This window comes from Neophocaena asiaeorientalis, unplaced genomic scaffold, assembly GCF_003031525.2.
Source record: "Neophocaena asiaeorientalis asiaeorientalis breed wild unplaced genomic scaffold, Neophocaena_asiaeorientalis_V1.1 scaffold147, whole genome shotgun sequence".
In the NCBI taxonomy this organism is placed as follows: Eukaryota; Metazoa; Chordata; class Mammalia; order Artiodactyla; family Phocoenidae; genus Neophocaena; species Neophocaena asiaeorientalis.
Genome location: NW_020173758.1, coordinates 6,180,484 through 6,203,037, shown reverse-complemented (window position 1 = coordinate 6,203,037; position 22,554 = coordinate 6,180,484). Strand labels below are relative to the sequence as shown.

The window sequence follows — 22,554 nt, the reverse complement described above, 5'->3', positions numbered from 1 at the left end:
TATCAGAATTTCTGGGAGTAGAACCTGGCATCAATATTTTTTAAAGCTTCCCAGACTTTTTTTGGCTGCGTAGGGTCTTCGTTGCCGTGCGCGGGCTTTCTCTAGATGCAGAGAGCGGGGGCTACTCTTTGTTGCGGTGCACGGGCTTCTCATTGCGGTGGCTTCTCTTGTTGCAGAGCACAGGCTCTAGGCGCGCGGGCTTCAGTAGCTGTGGCTCGTGGGCTCTAGAGCACAGGCTCAGTAGTTGTGGCGCAGGGGCTTAGTTGCTCCACAGCATGCCGAATCTTCCCGGACCAGGGATTGTCGGCATGTGGGATCTTCCCGGACCGGGGCACGAACCCGCATCCCCTGCATTGGCAGGCGGACTCTCAACCACTGCGCCACCAGGGAAGCCCTCCTTCCCAGACTTTTTAAAACCAAGTATGAGAACCAATGTAACTTTGGGAAACACTGACCTATAAGCCTCTTCTCCAAACTAAAATAAAATAGCCACACAAATATATGTTCCTGGACCTAAACAGGAAGAGACCCACCAAAAAAATAAAACACACTAAACTAAAAACTGGTGATGATAGGACATCCAACTTTCAACCAGCTTTATTCCACTGGATATCAGCATGGCACCCTACCTCAACCTCACCTCTGCACCTAGTCATTAGTTTTTAAGTCATGCTTTCTATATTTGTCTTCGAAACTGGGCCCCTAGATGTTATTTATTGTCTGTATAGTTGTATTCCCCATTTAATTTTATATGTCCTAGAAAAATTGGGTTTTAGCAGATTTATGAATCATTAATACCCAAAAAGTTACCAAGCTAATACATAAGGACCAATAAAAAAAGAAGTAAGCACGAAGTGAATTTGAAAGCACAAAAAAAGATCTAAAAGCAGAGTAGTGCAATTTAGATGGGTTACCTTTTCAGTGTTCTGTGAGAGTTAGAAAGTTTTCACAAACACCTGTTTTATGAACACCCAAAAATGCAGATTCAAAAACCACTGCCAAGAAAATAATCTAAGAATTCCAATAAGGGTTGGTGGTCTCGTGGGACTGTAGAGAGGCTGCAATTAATAGGACCTTGTAGAATGACTGGTCACCAGTATGGACTATCAATTTGGTAGTACACTGACTGACAGGAAGAGAACCTAAAAAGGTTCATACTGGGCTTGCCAATTCAAACTCCGACTCTGGCCCCAGAACTGAAAAGCCCCTTGTTCCCTTGAAGACCAACTGCCAAGCAAGCCTACAGTAAAGATGGATGGACTTAAAGAATTAAAATAGGTGAAAAATACCCTCTTTCCCTAGTTTTGAGATAAAGTCACTGTTGATAAAACACATTGGCTATCCTTAGTACAAGTGAAAAGTACAGTTTTCGACAGACCTACTTTACCATTAAATGGAACACCCTAAAACTGACTTGCAGACAGTAACATCACAACAAATACTCCTTGAGTGTCACACCAAGCCAGAAATTCAAATGTCTCCAAAGTCTACTATACTTCATGTAATCAAGAATAGACAGTAGGGACTTCCCTGGTGGCGCAGTGGTTAAGAATCCACCTGCCAATGCAGGGGACACGAGTTCGATCCCTGGTCCAGGAAGATCCCACATGACACGGAGCAACTAAGCCTGTGCACCACAACTACTGAGCCTGCGCTCTAGAGCCCCAACTACTGAGCCTGCGTGCCACAACTACTGAAGCCCGTGTGCCTAGAGCCCGTGCTCCGCCACAAGAGAAGCCACCGCAATGAGAAGCCAGCTCACTGCAATGAAGACTAGCCCCAGCTCGCCGCAACTAGAGAAAGCCCGCGCTCAGCAATGAAGACCCAACGCAGCCAAAAATAAAATGAATTAATTAAAAACAAAAGAAAATGGAATAAAATGGGAAAAAATCTTTAAAAAAATAGGCAGTAAATGGGGGTTGGGGGGAGGAATTGAGTGAAGGTGGTCAAAAGGTATAAACCTCCAGTTATAAGGTAAATAAGTACTGGGGATGTAATATGCAACATGGTGACTATAGTTAACACTGCTCTATGGGGTATTTGAATGTTGCTAAGGGAGTAGATCCCAAAGGTTCTCATCATAAGAAAAAAAACTGTAACTGTATGAGGTGATAAGTGTTAACTAAACTTATTGTGGTAATCATTTCACAATATATGAAAGTCAAGTCATTGAGTGGTACACCTTAAATTTATACAGTGTTGTATATCAACTATATCTCAATAAAACTGACAGAAAAAAAAGAATAAGCAGTAAATCTACCCAAATCTTTTTTTTTTTTTTTTCCTCTCTCTTTTTTTTCTTTTTTTGCGGTACGCAGGCCTCTCACTGTTATGGCCTCTCCCATTGCGGAGCACAGGCTCTGGACGTGCAGGCTCAGCGGCCATGGCTCACGGGCCCAGCCGCTCCGCGGCATGTGGGATCCTCCCGGACCGGGGCACGAACCTGTGTCCCCTGCATCGGCAGGCGGACTCTCAACCACTGCGCCACCAGGGAAGCCCCCCAAATCTTTTTTTTTTAATTTGCTTCATCTTTAGTGAATTTTTAACTAGGTTAATAGAAAACTATTAATTTAAAATTTTTAAGATAAATCCAAATAGAAAAACTCAATTAGACAGTACTTGTGGTTATAGTAATACACTGCAAGCATCATATTATATAGTATCCTACCTAACCTACCATTATAAAAAACAACCTATGCCATACAAATGAAAACTTACAGCACCTAAAGCCAGTACCTGGACTGTTATTCTCCATTTTCATTGTAATGTGCAAGGCATTCATGATGCCTACCCCTAACAGCTCCTCCAATCTCCAGTTCCAGTGTTAAATCTCCTTCCTCCTGGAGCAGGTACCTAGTTGTCCTAATAATCTTTAGATCCATAAGTCTAACATAGTGACTGGCACAGAAAAAGCAATAAATTAATTATGTATTCCCTGGCACACAAATAAGAAAAGAACCCAATCCCAGCCCTTGAGAGAAGAGTCAGCCATATTTGGTGGAAAGTCAGCCATGCAAACAAATAATTACAATATAAGACATTTGTTTTAATGGTGTATGTAGCAAATGTAATGGGGCATGAACAAAATGTAATAGGAAATTATAGGCACAGGACATGCCAACCCTCTCTAGAAAAATGAGCAAAGGTGCTACGGAAGAGACTGCTCCAATAAATGTTTGTTAAATCAATAAATCTTGAAGAACAGCATTATTTAAATTAAAACCTTAAAACACTTTGATTAGAAAGACTAAAACCCTATAGCACAAATGGTAAATAGTCATTTCAGTAAAGAGGGCATGTAAAGATACCAACCACACGTCAACAAGCCTTCAAAACTGTCCTCATTTTTCTTAATTTTTAGACAATAAAACAATCACATTTAAATAGAAGTTCCTTTGAGGCTTCCTGTTTTACAAATAAAAGTATTAATGCAGAAGTGGGATAAAAAAAATCTAGACAATGAAGATAAAGATGTAATTTAACAATAAATGGGGTGGAAAACCTAGTGGATGATAGAATCCAGATTATCAAAGGAAGGCAAAGGCAATGATGACTGACTAGGACTAGTATGAAGATGATTCTTGATAATACTGCATTAGCTTTAGTTGATCTGGGCAGTAGACTAAAATCAACTCACATCTTATCTCAGCATTAGGAAAAAAATTGTTTCTGTAGCAAAATTCCAGAAAACTAGTAGTATTCTATCAACTAAATTTTCCACTGAATTATAAATGCACACTGTGTGGTATTTTCTGCTTCAAATGTAGGATTTATGAAGAGTCTGGATTTAGAAATGCAACTTAATGTAAATACATTAAGTTGTACACCAACTCTTCGTGTCACATTATCAGAGAAATACAGCTTAGTTATATTCAAGGTCAAACTTTTAGTTGGAAATAGGTGCCTAAACTAAGGGGAAAAAATGCCTGAAGTCTGTGTTAAGCATTCTTTTTTTCAGGTAAACAAATAACTAAAATTCTCTATGTCTAACAACACTACAATATTCTCCAGAGTATTGTCTCAATTTCTTTCTTCTAAAATACATTTGAGACCATGTGACTTAAAAAGCTACAGTTAAAAAGATAGGAAATGACCTAAATGTCTACCTGTCAGAGACCAATTAAATGCATTCTTGTACATTATACAGCAGTAAGACAGAATGAGGAAGGAAGCTCTCTATTTACTGATGTGAAAAAATATATCCAAGATGAGTTAAGTGAAAAAAAAATCAAGATGCAGAATAGTACATATAGTATGTTACATTTTGTGATAAAATGGGGAAAATAAGACTGTACATATTTATTTGCTTATATATGCATAAAGAAACTCTAGAAGGATATAGAATAAACTAACACCAGAAGTTATTTGGAAAGGACTGGACAGATAAGAATCAAGGGTGGGAGAGAGAGTTTTCACTATAAACTATATATATTTTAAAATATTTGAACCATGTAATGTATTTATATTTTCAAATATTTAAATAAAAACAGTTTGGAAAAATAAGCTACAATTATGATTTAATTCTATGTTAAGTAGTAATAATTTTTTATATCTTTTCTTCCATTCCAATCTTATCAATTATTCAAAGATTCTAGTTCTCAGGAAACAAATTAATTACCTATCACATATAAGCTAAAATATAATTATGATTAAAGGAAGAATTCATTCTTTCCTTCTCCTTCTCCAGTATCTTCATCTAAATTCACAATTAAGGTTAAAGGTTAGCAAGGCTCACCTGGCTTGTGAAACAAATACATCTCCCATGACTTCTGAGTGGATACTATCACAAGCATAAAAATTAATATATATTTTCCACTTAAAATGTCTGAATAGCCACAATGTCCACTGGGCCTATTGACTGGAATTACAATTTTACAAATGTTACAGCATTACAATCCCCAGGTGCATGTGTTGTTTTCAAAATAACAACAAAAACTTGTAAACATTTTTCTGATTTAAAAAACAAATTTAATGAGTCCTCACTGTCTCAAGGAAAAGTACACCTATGATCCCTTCACAGTCGCTGGCCCCTCTCTCACCACAGATCCTATGGCTCCTACCACAGAGGATGTTAGAAGTTGCCTCAGACACAATCCCTTCCAGGGCTTTCCAGTAGGGTACACAGATGCCTAACTTTTCCTCCTCTACCTGCGAAACCCTTTAAAAGTTTAGTTTAAATGAGTCTGATACTTTCTCGTATTTCTGTCAGAATCTTTTCTTCTATTTTTATAAAACCCAACTTTTTAACAATTAATTACGTGCCTATAGAGCTACCTGCCCCTACTAGAATGTGTGATCATTAGAAATACTTCCTATTCATATTTATATCCTTGTGGATAATCCTTATTTCTTATGAATAATAGTAATAGTACTAACAACAACAAGAAAAACAAAAACCAGGTACTGCACCAGGCACGGTGATATATGTATTACCTCATTTAATCCTCAGGATAGCTCGGAAGCCATTGTACAGAAAAGGAAGCTGAAGCTCAGAGAGGATAAGTAATTTGCCCAAGTTACATATACTTACTTATTACATATAGAAAAGAGCAGAATGAACCTTCGAACCCAGGCAGTGTCTCTGCCTCCAAATCATGTACTCTTAACCACTTTGCTTAAAATTTAGGAAGTGATTAATATTATCATTATTACTGCAATGAAACGGAAATTTGTGTCCCCCCAAAAGTCATATGTTGAAAGCCTAATCCCCAATGGGATGGTATTAGGAGGTGGGACCTTGGGAAGTAGTTAGGTCATGAGGGTAGAGCCCTCATGAATGCGATTAGTGCCCTTATAAGAGGGCACTAATAAGAGGTACCCCAGAGCGTTTTTCTGCCCTCTTTCCACTATGTGAGGACACAGCGAGAAGTAAGCAGTCTACAGCCCTGAAGAGAGCCCTCACCAGAACTTGACCATGCTGGCACCTGATTAGTCTGCAGAACTGTGAGAAACAAATGTCTGTTGTTTACAACCCACCCAGTCTATGGTACTTTGTTACAACAGCCCAAATTAACTAAAACAATTACCCTTTTCTAAAAAATAGAATTGTACAAAGAGCTTTCAAATTATAGAAGCCATTAGAAGTGGGAGAAAAAAAGTTTTGTCCTCATCGTTAAAACTCTCTTCTACATAATCTGTAACCTTTTATCTGTCCTTCAATGGCTAATTAGCTCATTCTCTAGGTTGCTTGAGGATATTTTCCTCTCACTGTCCCAACTCCAGTACTTTACCCCTTGCTTTCACTGAGAAGATCAAGCATACTAGCTGTTGTTGTCCCTATATCCTCCTCACCTGACACCCACCCTGTGCCTAATAACTCTCCCTCTTGTGGTCTGAGAAACAGACGTGGGAATCCTTTGGATCTTAGGGGATTTAGTCTTAACTTATTCATTAAAATAAATATTTACAAAAAGCACTTTTAAGTGTCAGGCACTGGGACCTGCCCTCTGCGAGTTTACAGGAGAGTAATGAAGACAAAGAGGCCTCCTCATTCTTTCCTGTTCCTTTCTTTCATTATTGGTAATGAAAAACTGTTGGTAATTTTGATATTAGTAACAATAAGAAGCAATCCATGTGCTTGTAGACTTGGACACACAAATAAACAAAAAGGCAAAAATATTAGAATCATTCACAATTCTGTTGATGACTGTTGTGGAAGTTCTTCTGAAGTAGAAGTAGTACATTTCCTTCTACTCTTTAAATAAGCTCAAGTTTACATGAAATTTTTAAAATATCTTCTTCAGGTGACACTTCAAAACATTCTTTTCCAGCACTGTAATGAGAGACAGCCTTCCTCAGGATGGAAGCTAGATTTGTCTGCTCAACAGGTGATTAGGGTTCCCACTAAATATGTACTTCTGGGAAGGTGCTTTGAGGCTCTTATTCTATATTCCCAGCCCCTGACATTTGGTCAGAGATCAATCGATGCTCACAAAATGAAAGAATGAATGGATGAATCAGTGATGTAGATGACTGAAATCTAACAAATCTTGACGTGGTTATTAGGTCATAAATCAGGCACTGTTTGTGCTTAAACTGTCAAGGTATAGAAAGAATTCAAGGAAAAAAATTAATTCCTAAAAAGGGAAAGCTATTTTATTCTTACTAGATGGGGGAGGGGGTCTCTACAAAAACAAAATAATAAAAACTACTGCCTCATTTCATTCCATGTAATATCATGGTCACACTCTTCATACAATTAAAAAACACAATTCTCCAATTCTAAAGTAGCAAGCTGTCTAGCAAAGTTGCCATAACTCAAGTCTCACAAGCAGTTATACCTGAATGGAAGATAGGGGGGATTTGAGCCAGATAGGAGTGCTCTGTAGGCTTCTTCTGGTGTCTTCTTTAAATAGATTACCTAAGACAAATAAATAGCAACATTTAGAACACCACCAAAGAATGACACAAAACTAACTTAATTACTCACCAAATTTGCATTTCCACTTTGAAAGTGACAACTGTCATGGTGATAATGTTGATCTTTAGACAGCAAGCAAGCTGCCGAAATTTCCTTTTCAGCTTGAAGCGGAACAACAGCCTTTGGCTTAAGGATGAGTAAGAGCTTAAAGACACAGGGCTAATCCATAAAGGGGCCATCCAGGGCTGTTTACAAGGCACACTGAACAGATACAATGGCAAGGTTTTCCCTTTGGGGAGCAGAATAATTGTACCTCCATTATTGAACTGTGTGTTCACCAAAGACCAATACAGACTTCCCTGTCCTTCGTAGAAGATCTGCTGCGAGGTAATTTAGTTCCTGGTGAATTCTGAAAGACATCTCAGGGCACAGTACCCTTGGGAGATCTACAGAGTTCTCGGTCTCCTCTGAGGAAAGCGCATGTTGCTCTCCAAACAATCAATAAAATCACAATGAAATGGGGGGAAATGCATGCAGGTAAGAGCACTGGAAAGCATATTGGCTTGGCTCTTGATGTCAAGGATACTTAAATCCCTCCAGTCCAGCATGATAAACTAATCATAAATAAAGAAACAAACAAAAAAGAGCTCTTAAAACCAGTAAATAACTTCCATTTAATCAACTTATTGACTATATACTAGCTGCTAGGCACTTTATCAGGTACTGGCACCTCTCTTAATAGAAATTACATTTGTGGGGCAAAACAAAGTAATTAACAAAAAGAAATACAGTCTGAGATAAGTGCTGAAAAGGAAATAAGCAGAGTATTGGAAAGAGAGTAGACTTACTTAATACCTTGACGTGGTCAGGGAGGGGTCTCTTCGAGACATTCAGGAGAGCCATGGGAACAGCTAAGGGAAAGGAGGAACAACAAGGGCCAGGGTCCTTGAGTGGGGAAGAGCTTGGTGAGTTGGACAGAGGAGATGAGTGTGACTAGAGCAGCGGGCGAAGGGAAAGCCAGGTAGTGTTCAGATTGTGAAGAGCACTGCAAACCATGAGGAGAGGTTGGTTTTATTCTAAGAGCAATTTAATATTTTAATTCTCAGACAGGAGCACTGATCATTTTCCTCTAGAGTTTGAATCAACTTTCATCCCTAAAATCCTCTCTACCTAGAAAGAATGACATTATTTCCTTAATATGTTCCAACATCAAAACCCTATGCATTAGTACATATAGTAATATTACATATAATTTTTATATATTTATATAAATAAATACATATAACGTATATGTATATATACATATATGCATATATATATATTTATAAGCTTGTAAAGACAAGAGAGAAATAATTTTTGAAATGGTTGACTAGGCACTGTAGACTAAAATGGTTTTCCATAAATATCAGTTATTCCTATGGATATACAGATATCAAAAAAAAAAAAGAAACCCTATGGGGCTTCCCTGGTGGCGCAGTGGTTGAGAGTCCACCTGCCGATGCAGGGGACACGGGTTCGTGCCCCAGTCCGGTAAGATCCCACATGCCGCAGAGCGGCTAGGCCCGTGAGCCATGGCCGCTGGGCCTGCGCGTCCGGAGCCTGTGCCCCACAACGGGAGAGGCGACAACAGTGAGAGGCCCGCATACCACAAAAAAAAAACAAAAAAACAAAAAACTATGCATTTCAACAAGAATGACAGAGTCCCAGTTCTTAAAAAGTAGGGTTTCCTTCTCTACTCACAAAGTTTCTTTGAGCTTTACGCTGTTCCACTAGCAATATATTACATGTACTTAATTATTAATAATTTCAGGACTAGAAAACATTTCAATTCTCTAAAGAAAGAAAGCTAAAATAAATACATAAAAAGATACTTCTAACTTTATTAAGAAAGCTCCATATTCCTGTGACAAGTAAACAAGAAGGTCTGATAAAGCACACACCAAACAAAGCAAATTGAATATGAAACAAAAACAGCACAGAAAATGAAACCACAGTAAAACAATGATCGAGACATGAGACACAGATTCCACCAACGGAGAACCATATCTCAAGCTGCAGCTCAAATAATTACAAAAATCCACGTAAACCAACCCTAGCTTTAAAGACCATTTTCAGTAACCAATATTAAAACAGGACTTTGTTGTTCCCTAACGAGCAGGTTATATAATATACTCAACAGAGTTGGTTATGATGCAGTGATTTTTCAAACCTAAAGATGCAGCAGTATTTGCAAGCTGACTATGCCTGCTAAAAGGGAAAGCTGCTTGTAGAAAGCTCCTGTGTTTGGATTAGATAATTAAAGCTTATACAACCACCTTTGAAAAGCAAAAATACATTTCCCTCTTCAGGAGCAATTACATTAATTCTCTTTAATTCTAAGGCAATCATTCTACAGGAGGTACACAACAGCCCACATGAAAGACCTCTTTAGACTGGATACCCCACTGAGTTTTGCTACTCATCTTACCTGCATGACTTAGCACACATGACCCATGTTCTCACACTGTAAGATGAGAGTCTTTGTTTTTTATTTTTATCCCAATGTTAAATTATTAATAAGTGCAAAGTGAAACCCAACAGAGGCCATCTAAATTCCAGGAAGATTCCAGGGGCAGGTAAATACAATGTCCTTTTACAACCTGATGGTAGGTACTTGGGAGGGTGGTGAAATGTTCTAATAAAGGAGTGTATTACTGAATGCATGCACATTGTGGTCATTAAAATACCAAATTCCATTTCTCCAGGAGAAAAAATGTCATGGATTCTTATGCTAGGTCTTCTTAGATATGTTTCCTATTAAAAAGAGACAGAGAGACAGACTAGGCCAGATCAGAGGCTGGAAATAAAACAACATTAAGCCTTTGCTGTTGAGGAACCTAAAGCTCAGAGAGGTAAGGAACTTCCCACTCAGAAAGGTAAGGAACTTCCCACTCAGAAAGGTAAGGAACTTCCCAAACTCGCATTGCTGCTCTGTGATGCAGTTAGAATTCGAACACAGATCTGACTCCAAAGCCCACAGTAATTCCATACATCATATCTGCTTAAAAATGTAGATGCAGGTAATGGAAGCAGAATCTGGAACAACAACAACAAAAAGATTCCTACTCTTCCAATTTCTAAATGCCATTACACTTGACTTTTAAAATTAGGTGACTTCAGGGCTTCCCCGGTGGCACAGTGGTTGAGAGTCCTCCTGCCGATGCAGGGGACACGGGTTCGTGCCCCGGTCCGGGAAGATCCCACGTGCCGCAGAGCGGCTGGGCCTGTGAGCCATGGCCGCTGAGCCTGCGTGTCCTGAGCCTGTGCTCCGCAACGGGAGAGGCCACAACAGTGAGAGGCCTGCGTACCGCAAAAAAAAAAAAAAAAAAAATTAGGTGACTTCAGGGCGTCCTTGGTGGCACAGTGTTTAAGAATCCACCTGCCAACGCAGGGGACACGGGTTCTATCCCTGGTCTGGGAAGATCCCACATGCCATGGAGCAACTAAGCCTGTGCGCCACAACTACTGAGCCTGCACTCTAGAGCCACAACTACTGAGCTGCGTGCCACAACTACCAAAGCCCACACACCTACAGCCCATGCTCCACAACAAAAGAAGCCACCGCAATAAGCAACGAAGAGTAGCCCCCGCTCACCACAACTAGAGAAAGCCCGTGCGCAGCAACGAAGACCAACACAGCCAAAAATTTTTAAAAATAAATTTATAAAAAAAATATAGGTGACTTCAGGGGAATTCCCTGGCAGCCATGGGTTCCCTGTGGCCCGTGTTCAATCCCTGGTCGGGGAACTAAGATCCCACAAACCGCATGGCACAGTCAAAAATATAAATAAATAAAATAAAATTAGGTGACTTCAAACTGTTAACAGTAGTTGTGCCTAAGGAATAGGGCTGGGGGAATATTAGTAGAAGAAGAAGGAATTTCTACTTATATTTTCTACTATCTCCACATTTCTTGTATTTTGTAGTAAGGTGTATTCATTTATTTTTTAAATGTGGAGTAACTAAATCAGTTATGAAATGTTAAATAAAAATAAAATCTATATTTAACTATTACTCAAAGATTTGTTCCCAGATATTCTAATATTTCTAAAAATACTTTCTGGATAAAATTAACTTCAAAGCATCTTCTAAATATCCTGGTTTTCCTTTTCTGCTTCTCAGGGAAAAAATAATATGCTGTCTACTCTTCTCACTAAATATTAGCATATATGAACCCAAACCGAAGAATCTTCCCCAACTTTTGATTGATAAAATTTAACAAAAGCCTTCTGCATAGTGCTTGGTTTGCCATGCCAATTTATCCTTGAAATTAGTGAGTATATGTATGACTTTTATAAAATTGCCCTACTCTTTGCCAGGAAGTCCTATAAACCTTCTCAATAGAACAGCATTTGACATATATGTTCTTACTTTTAACTAAGTAAGAGTCAAACAATTAAAATGACTATGAGGTTTTTATTTAACAATTAATTAAAATTACAGTACTACAAGCTAGTACAAAATATTATTTACAAATAAGCCAATGTTTCCCAAACTTAATTAATCATGCATCAACTTTCTCAACTTCTGCCACCATACGTAGCACCATGTATTACCATTTCTCTTTAAAGACATACCCTTTTAACTTAAATCAATGTATTCTAAAATGGTTTATATCATTGCTATAAATGGAAAACCAGTATCACTTGCCACAGAGTCTACACATAAATGAATTTTAAAATACATGACTCTTAAATCTGTAAAATGTTTGTGAAGATTAATTGCACATTCAAGTGTGGGTTCATTATCTGGGCTCTCTATTCTATTCTGTTGATCTATGTGTCTGTTTTTGTGCCAGTATCATACTGCTTTGATGACTGTAGCTTTGTAGTATAGTTTGAAATCAGGGAGCATGATACCTCTAGCTCTTCTTTCTCAAGATTGTTTTGGTTATTTGAAGTCTTTGTGTTTCCATACACAGTTAAGCATTATTCTAGTTCTGTGAAAAATGCCATTGGACAATTAATCTACAACAAAGGAGGTAAGAATATACAATGTGGGAAAGACAGGCTCTTCAATAAATGGTATTGGAAAAACTGAACAGCTACATGCTTAAGTATCAAACTGGACTACTCTCTCACATTATGCACAAAAATAAATTCAAAATGGATTAAAGATTTAAATATAAACTTGAAATCATAAAACTTCTGGAATAAAACATAGTACTCTCTTTGACAACAATCTCAATATTTTTCTGGATATGTCTTTTCAGGCAAAGGAAACAAAAGCAAAAATAAAGGGGACTATATCAAACTAAGAAGCTTTGCACAGTGAAGGAAACTATCAGAAAAACAAAAAGAACACCTACTGAATGGGAGAAGATATTTGTAAATGATATATCTGATGAGGGGTTAATATCTAAAATATACAAAGAACTCATACAACTCAGCATCAAAAAAATAAACAACCCAGGCTTCCCTGGTGGCGCAGTGGTTGAGAGTCCGCCTGCCGATGCAGGGGACACGGGTTCGTGCCCCGGTCTGGGAAGATCCCACATGCCACAGAGCGGCTGGGCCCGTGAGCCATGGCCGCTGAGCCTGCACATCCGGAGCCTGTGCTCCGCAATGGGAGAGGCCACAACAGTGAGAGGCCCGCGTACCGCAAAAAAATAAAAAAAAATAATAAACAACCCAATTAAAAGATGGGCAGAGGATCTGAATAGACTCTTTTCCAAAGAAGACATACAGATGACCAACAGCCACATGAAAAGATGCCCAACATCACTAAACAACAGGGAAATGCAAATCAAAACCCCAATGAGATATCACCTCACACCTGTCAGAATGGCTATTATCAAAAAAGACAACAAACAGCAAATGAAGAAAACAAAACCCTTCTGCACTGCACTGGGAATGTAAATTGGTACAGCTGCTATGGAAAAAAGTAGGGAGACTCCTCAAAAAATTAAAAATAAAACTACCATAGGATCCAGAAATTCCACCCCTGGGTATTTATTCAAAGAAAACAAAAACACTAATTTGAAAAGATATATGCCCCCCTATATTTGTTGCAGCATTATTTACAAAAATAGCCAAGATATGCAAGCAACCCAAGTGCCCATCAATAGATGAATAGATAAAGAAGATGTAATACACAATGGAATATTACTGAGCCATGAAAAAGAATGAAATCTTGCCATTTGCAACAACATGGACGGACCTAGAGAGTATTATGCTAAGTGAAATAGACAGAGAAAGACAAATACTGTATGATTTTACGTATATGTGAAATCTAAAAAACAAATGAACAAACATAAAACAATGGTTGCCAGAGGTGAGGGAGGTGAAGGGAGGAAAGAAATAGGTAAGGGAGATGAAGAGGTACAAACTTCCAGATGCAAAATAAATAAGTCATGGGTATGAAATGCACGATGTGGGGAATATAGTCAATAACTATACAGTATCTTGAATGGTGACATATCACAACTAGACTATTACCATGTTGATAATTTTGAAATGTACAGAAATACCAAATCACTATGTTGTGTAACAGGAACTAACATAGTATTATAAGTATTATATCTCAAAAACAAACAAATAAACTCATAGAAAGAGAGATCAGATTTGTGGTTACCTCACATAGGGGCTCACAGGAGGGGGAATTGAATGAAGGTGGTCAAAAGGTACAAACTTCCAGTTATAAGATAAATAAGTACTAGGGATGTAATGTACAACATGATAAATATAATTAGCACTGTTGTATGTTATATATGAAAGCTGTTAAGAGTGTAAATCCTAAGAATTCTCATCATAAAAAAATTCTGTTTCGGGCTTCCCTGGTGGCGCAGTGGTTGAGAGTCCGCCTGCCGATGCAGGGGACACGGGTTCGTGCCCCGGTTCCGGAAGATCCCACATGCCGCGGAGCGGCTAGGCCTGTGAGCCATGGCCGCTGAGCCTGTGCGTCCGGAGCTTGTGCTCCGCAACGGGAGAGGCCACAACAGTGAGAGGCCCGCGTAACGCAAAAAAAAAAAAAAAAAAATTCTGTTTCTTTAATTTTGTATCTGAGATGATGGATGTTCACTAAACTTACAGTGATAATATTTCATGATGTATGTGACTCAAATCATTGTTACACACCTTAAACTTATACAATGCTGTATGTCAATAGTTAAACTTATACAATGCTGTATGTCAATTGTATCTCAATAAATGTGGAAGAAAAAAGTAAAATAAAATAAAATAAAATGTGCACACCACACATTGAGAAACAATGTAACAAATATAAAGTTTGGACCAATTTTACAGAACAGCAGACCAACCTGATAAATTAAAATCCTCTTAGGAGAGACGGGCGCGAGCCGAGGCTAAAAGCATACAGAAGCCCTCCAGCGACCTACATGCAGAGGCAGGGCCAAATCCAATGCTGAACCCCTGTGAGCTGTGAGAACAAAGAAGACAAAGGGAAATCTCTCCCAGCAGCCTCAGAAACAGCGGATTAAAGCTCCACAATCAACTTGATGTACCCTGCGTCTGCGGAATACATGAATAGATGAGTCATCCCAAACTGAGGAGGTGGGCTTCGAGAGCAAGACCTATGATTTTTTCCCCTTTTCCTCTTTTTGTGAATGTGCATGTGTGTGCTTCTGTGTGAGATCTTGTCTGTATAGTTCTGCTTCCACCATTTGTCCTAGGGTTCTATCCGTTCATGGTTTTTTTTTTAATTTTGTTCTTAATAATTAATTTTAATAACTTTATTATACTTTACCTTCTTTCCTTCTTTCTTTCCTTCTTTCTCTCTTTCTTTCTTTCCTTCCTTCTTTCTTTCTTTCTTTCCTTCCTTCCTTCCCTCCTTTATGGAGAACGGACTTGAGGATATGGGGAGGGGGAAGGGTGAGCTGTGACAGGGCGAGAGAGAGTCATGGACATATACACACTAACAAACGCCAGGTAGATAGCTAGTGGGAAGCAGCCGCATGGCACAGGGATATCGGCTCGGTGCTTTGTGACCGCCTGGAGGGGTGGGATAGGGAAGGTGGGAGGGAGGGAGACGCAAGAGGGAAGAGATATGGGAACATATGTATATGTATAACTGATTCTGTTTGTTATAAAGCAGAAACTAACACACCATTGTAAAGCAATTATACCCCAATAAAGATGTTAAAAATAAAATAAAATCCTCTTAGAGTTAATCTGCAAATACTTCTAACTCATTTCTTTAAACTAAATCCTATGGTCATTAAATTCTTAAAGCCTGTCAAAAAATAATATATGTGAATTTCAGAAGCAGTTTGAAATTTACAACTGTATTTCTCTACTCAGATAATTTAATCCCTCTGATACACAAGGGATGATTCTTTAAACAACACATGGTTTAATATAGAAGTCTAAACCAGACTCTGAGTCATGAATTTGCTAATGGTCTTTCCCTGGGGACATTTGCCTCAGATCTTACTATGTTTTTAGCTTTGTTTTTAGGTGTTATTATTTCCCACAAAAAGCCTGATGGCAAAGCCAACACACACCCGTAATATATTTAAAAATGAAGCCTGAGCCCCTGTGTCAATTATATTTATATTTTGTGATCTGGAAAGTAAAAATACTCTTGAAGATTCTATTTGGCCATCTGAGAGAGTATTCTTCAATTTTGGCTTTTGATTCCCTGTTATTTAATATTTTACTTGTTTATGAAAGAGGTAACAAAGGCTGAGAACAGCCTTTACCAGTCAGGTACTTCCATAGGAACACTGACATGATAGCTATGAAAGCAGCATTACCAACCACTTCTGAGTCAATTAAATTTCTTCAAAATAGAAGTTTCCAGAAAACAGATGTTATAACTTGAAAATAGTCTAGAAGCACTAAAATTTGCTGAATATAGAAGAATCTATACCAAAGATATACCAAAAAAGGAGAGACTTTCTTTAAAGGTTCCAGAAAACTAGGCTTAGCATACACAGAGTACTAAATGTAGACATTACAAAGATGTCCCTAAGACATGTGCTTTGGGTTCTAGCCCACTAATCAGCAGTCATATTTGGACCCCTTTCTCCAGCCCCCATATAACTTAAAATTATCACACTTGCGAGACAGCAATTGAGGATAGGGATGCGCAGAGGTTTAAAGAAAAGAAAATGTTCTTTCCCTGGTGAAGCTAACCAATCTAGAACACTCGCTCGGTTTGAAACCACTTCTCCCTAATTGGCTTCTCCCATCATCCCCCTTTCCTATCAGGTCCCTCCCCATCACCCAGACAAAATCTCACAAGTTGTCTTTAACTCTGGTCTCTCTGCTTCACTCTATCTACCCTCATCAAATCAATATACAGACTGATTCTTTCTCCACAGTCTCTTTCAATTATGGCATGGAACCAGATTTGGGGGTCTGAAACACACCATTTAGAGAAAGAAGCAAAGGATACAAATAGCTTTTCAAATTTTACAAAACCACCACTAGGATTCTGAGCATGTGAGGGGCCCTGAATATTTAAGTTTCATTAGTTCTCCAGCAGATATGCACTTGACCTTTTTTTTCATGACTATCATCATCACCTTTTTTCAAGCCCTATCATCACATGCTAAGACTTACACTATTTCTCTCAGCCTCCATTTCCTGCCTACTGCAGGAATTCTAGAACAGGGCTCTGAGAGACTCAATCCTGCTCAAAAAGCCCGGCCAGATTGCCAACTCTTCACCAAGATAAGGTCCTAATCCACCTTTCCAGGTGAATTTGTCATTGTTTCTTGAAAGAACTTCATCCACTAGCCTGGACTCCTCACCATTCCCTAATCATAGGTGATACTTTCTAGCACCTGAGGTTTCTTGGAATCCTCTCCACACCCTCTCTGCCTATTAAAATTCTTCCTATTTCATTTGAGACCTAACTCAAATACCACCTCCACGATGTCTTTCTCCTTTAGTTCAGAAACCCTTCCCCTTACCTTTAGGCTTGACCATAAGAGTGATAGTGACCATGATAATGATGATAATTAATAATAATAAAAGATATATAGTATATACTATGTGCCAGGCACTATTCTAAGCACTTTACATAATTTGGCTCATTAATCCTCACAATCACAATTTCCATTTTACATGTGAAATGCAGAGAACCCGTTGCCTCAAGGCCACAAAGCTAGGGTGCAGTGGAGTCAGGCAGTCTAGCTCCCACAGGCCCTCCAGTCCACTTCCTGATGCGCCCCTCACAACTCTGTTGCAATTATTTTCCTTTATGCTAAAGTAGGAAGCTCCTTAAGTGCAGTAACCAAGTGCTCCATACTTCTATAAGCCTTACAAGGCCTCGTTTGAAGATGCTCAGTAAATATGTATATGTTTAGTGAATGACTACATTAACCTGGTAAGATACAACGAGTGCACCTGCCCTAGAGGGTTAATTCAGCTCATTTAATAATTAGTGAATGAGATTTTTTAAATGTGTCCTACAACTTTAGTGGTAATGCCCAGAGGACCTAGTGGAATTAACTTTCTGATCCCAGTTATATGAAAACATCAAACTATGTACTTAGAGACAATACTTCAATGGTGTGCTAAAAGAGAAAGTAAGAAAGAAACTGATTTCAAACATAGGGGCACAAGATCAAATGATCTGTATAAGCTTACAGAAAGTATTTCGAGAGCCAAGGCAGGCTACCCGACCCAGACATTCACTCTCCCACTTCCCCGTGTCTGTTCTGAAGCAACACTCGGCCACTCCCAAAACGTGATAAAAGGCAGGAAGCAAGAAGTGGAACAGAACACAGTCACCAAAGACCAGCATGTATTTACTTCATGCTTATAATCTGCATAGGAACCTGCACACATACAGGGACACAAGGAAAAGTCTGCTACATCATTATGGTACTTAAAGCTATTGAGAGCAAGGGCTCTAAAGGGGGCTGGGGAATGGTCCACAAAGGGACCAGACTCCACCTGAGTCTTCCTTGCATCACGGTAGCATTTGGATGGCCTCCTGGCACCACAGCTCTAAGCCACTTTGGCAGGGCAGCCTTCTTTGGCAACTTGATGAGATCAGGCCCCCGCCTTATGTTCTCAAAGCTCCCTGCCCTTCTCCTTCCAACTCTTACCCTTGTTTGTCATCACACATTTCTGTGGTTATTTTAGTCTATCTCCCTGGCTAGGCTTGTATCTCTGAGAGCAGGATTTCTATCTCTTCTGTATCTACAAGACTCACCACTGTGCCTGGCACACAGCACACACTCAAAAAATGTTTAACGGCTGCAGGATAAAACAGTGGAGAGAAAGAGAGTGTTTTATGTGAGAACAAGCATGACAGGGTCACAGAATACTGATCACCTCTCCAGAGAGCAGGTGACAGTGTGGAGTGGTTAGGCACCCCAAGTCCACAGCCAAACTGCCATGCTCTTCACTTATGAGCTGTATTACTGTGCTTCCGTATTCTTACCTATGAAGTGGGGATAATACTGTAATTGCCTCATTAGGCTGCTTGTTGGGAAGATTAAGTGAATTAATAATGTATGTAAAGTGCTCAGAATTGTACCTGACACATGGCTCTTCTATAGCAAGGGACCACAGGAAAAAGATAAACTTTGGTCCCAAAATATTTTTTTCTTCTCCTTTTCACCACCTGTATCCATATGAATCAGGATCCACAACTGCTATTACTTCTGACACCTTAGCCCTAAAGCCTGCCTATACATATAAACATCAAAACATGCGGATGTAAACATCCCTCATGATTGCTATATACCAAAGGTGCAACATACAGACCATCATTTAGTTCAACCCTCTCATTTTAGCATACAGATATCGATCCTACTCTCAGTTTTGCCTGTTCAAAGGGTCTCCTGAGTCTCCTGGTGCCTTAGTATCAACAACCACAAAATAAATGCACTGGTTCCTGTTTTATCAACCCATTGTCAAAATATCAGAAGCTCGCTGATGTGGCCCACATCTCTCTCTAACAAAGTAACCAGAAGAGAGTGGATGTTGTACTCATTTTTCCTCATGTGAACTTCTCACGAGCTGAAGCATAAGATTACCAGGTTGGGTTTGTTTTTAGGAGAGGAGAGCAATTACCAGTTATCTACAAAACATAAACCACAGAAGTCCATGGAATGAACATCTATAAAAACACATGATGAGGTGAGAAACTGCAAAGGGCTGAAACAAAACTTTTAAAGTCCCTTCCTTGCCTCCCAAGACTTGGTTCTCAGACTTCTTAAGTGTCAGGGCACTTAATTTATAAACTGCTTTCTCCTGAAGACAGCATTAAGTCTTAACTGTCATACACAAGCACAAATAAAATGCTTAATTTTTTATTTTTAGCAACATTTTTCTTCTTTATCATTTCCTCCCATTATAACCAGAGACTGAGAAAACAATATCTGCATTCAACTTTAAAATAAAATTTTAAAATAGGAAAAAGGCAAACATTTCCCAAACGCACAGCTGATTCTACTTTTGTTCTAACTGCTTACAGAAATAAAAATATTCAGTGTTAAACAATCACAAATTAGATAGGTAAGACTAATTACAAACCAGAAATGCAACTGTAGAGTTAAAACAACTTGCATTATTCAGTCTATTTTAAGTTTATTCTACTGGTCTAATTAAAACAGAACAAGAATGAATGCATCTTGAGTCTTTGAACACGTTGTTAAAGAAAGTCATTCTTCCTGTTCTTCAAGTTTTGAGTCTATTAAACCACAGATTACAAGGCCTGCAGAGTGTTAGACAATGCATCTGCTTGAAAATATGGAGGCAACACTAATTATAGAAGAAAGGCAGAACCTCATGTTAGGTCTCTACCTCCATCACTTACTTCTGCCCAAAAAATACTTAAAAATCATCTGGCATCCTCTTCAGAACAAGGTCTAGAAATGACTGTGCTTTTTGGTAAGGTGATGGCTGCTCTGTAATACTCTCATGTGTTGTTGCTTCACATTTGAATTTGAATTTGGGATTTGATATTCAGTGAGTAGGGAGCAGACTTTATTTATGTGAGAATTAGTTTAAAATAGAAATCCTCTCTCCATCACTCTCATGGGTGTAATTAGAGTGAAACCACTGGGAGCTCTTTGATGGGTAATTTAGGAAAATTGCAGACAACATCAGCCACGTGTATCTTTCCATCTAATTTGACGGGAAACAGAACTGTCAGAATCAGCCTGAAAAGATGTCCTTCCAGAACTGACAGCTATAGCCACGACAAATATACATCTCTTGCTAGTAGTGTCTCAGTACTACAGCCTTCTCCTGCCTAAGGAGAGATCATGTCCCAAAACAGATACTGCTGAGCTGGTTGTATCTCATTGAACTACTCCAGCCCCTTGTTAAGCAAACCAAGGAAACACTAAGCCAATATTCTCAGCACACAGAAGTCTAAAGGGACACCTTTAAAGGGGAAAAGGAGAAAATATTTGGTCCCAAGAAAACCTGAGTCCCTAGTCTCACATAAGCTGAGTACAGGGCTGTTATGTTATAACACACAGATAAATACACACAGATAAAAGATACACCTTGTATATCATCTATCATTCATCATCAGAAGGCAGTCTCTGCATAAAGCACAAAAATAGACTCACTCCAGAATACCACTTGAATAATACATACTCTCAAACGAAATGGTTTCATATTAAAAACTCCTCATACTGACATTCACTGTTTAATTCTGGGTATAATATGAGCTTTATTTCATAAAACCTTTCAAATTAAAAAAGAAAAGTAAAAAAAAAAAAGTGAGAAGAGTAGTTCCTTAAACCAAGAACTGAATTTGATCAAACTTAGAAGGCAAGAACCATAACTTCATTTATTATGAAAATGCAGATGGTAGATCCACTGTAATAGACCAAGAATCAGTGTTTAAATCCTCTTAATACCTATGACCAATTATAGAAAGCCCTTAACTTGCAAATGAATTCTATTCCAAAAGCTTATTTGAATTCTATTCTAAAAGCTAATATTTAGATTTCTGGAAACAGTTTCCCAAAGATAAAATCTTATGGTTGTTAGTCTTGTAGCCTAGTCCAAAAATGATGATATATTCCATATTATCATTGAAATCAGATATCTGAAATAAAATGTAGTAGAAAACATATTTCAAAAACTAAAACAAAATAATTAACTTAAATAAGTATGTTTGCTTTTTAAATTATTTTCTCTCAATGCTAGTACTTGAGGAAAGGCTAGGTTAGAAAAACATGAGATCAATGAACATGTTTACAATGACTCTAAAGTGAACCTTGAATTATTTCAAATGTCTGACTGGTACTTTATTACATCTAATTCCACTTCAAAATGCATAGCTTTCCTCAATATTTGGCATTATGATTAGGACTAATTTCAAATCTGAGGCAATGGGAGGCAGGGAAAATATGAGAGGAAAAAGATTTTCTCAATGTAAATAGAGCAAAATAATTGGAAGAAAAACGAATGAGAAAGGTCAAAAACTTTCTGGACACACACAAGAGGAACATGGCCAAACTTGCCAGGTATGGAACCCAACCCAGGCTCCATAAGACAAAAGTGTGGCTCGCTTCCTATGACTTAAGGCAACTTACAGCTGCCTAAGATTTCCTAGGAAGGAAGGAGGTAGACCAGACAATCCATTGTATTCATGTTCGTAACTAGAGCATGCACCTGAGGGACCAAAAACAAAAAAGCTTTTTCCTTTTTGAATATAGTCAGCGTATGCTTTTTCAATTTGAAAACTTCTAAGACAGAAGCCACACAGCATGTGAACTAAATCTCAGATCTAGAATCTCATAGTAACTTGTAAGCTACTGTTCTTTGAATTGACTCAAGAATAGAAAGCCAACAATGAACACAAATGAGGAACTGGTTGTTCTCTTCCAGTATTTACAAAGAGTTGTTGCTTAGAGAAAGCAGAGAAGCAAGAGCTTTGCCCACCAGGCAGGTGTTTGCAGAAAGGATTCAGTGGCAATTTTACTGTGCATGATCCCAAACTGTTCAAATAGATGCCACATGACAAATGTATCCTACAAGAACATAATATGGTTTATCATTCTTAAATGTATATACCTTTTTTAAGAAGTAACTACGTTCCTTAAGTACTTTAGTTTACTAATTTCCCAACAGTAGAACTGAAACAAGTAAAGGAAACTTCAACTTAATAAAAATAATTTAAATCCAACCCACAGATCTATCTATTGCATACATACCCAATATGTAATATATAGAAGTCCATCCACCTTCCCTGCAGCTACTGGAAATTTCCCT

The 22,554-nt window shown here is 38.4% G+C and overlaps 1 protein-coding gene across 5 annotated transcripts in view; it reads right to left on the bottom strand.

The window, feature by feature from the left end:
• CDC14A (cell division cycle 14A) overlaps positions 1-22,554 on the bottom strand; it is a 178,434-nt gene that overhangs the window by 105,160 nt on the left and 50,720 nt on the right. For 4 of the 5 annotated variants that reach the window (XM_024751234.1, XM_024751233.1, XM_024751238.1 and 1 more), the window contains exon 5: positions 7,281-7,360. The exons of the other annotated variant lie outside the window; for it this stretch is intronic. In XM_024751234.1, coding sequence (XP_024607002.1) covers positions 7,281-7,360 — 80 coding nt within the window. The remainder of the gene's footprint in view (positions 1-7,280; positions 7,361-22,554) is intronic. 5 annotated transcript variants of the gene reach the window in all.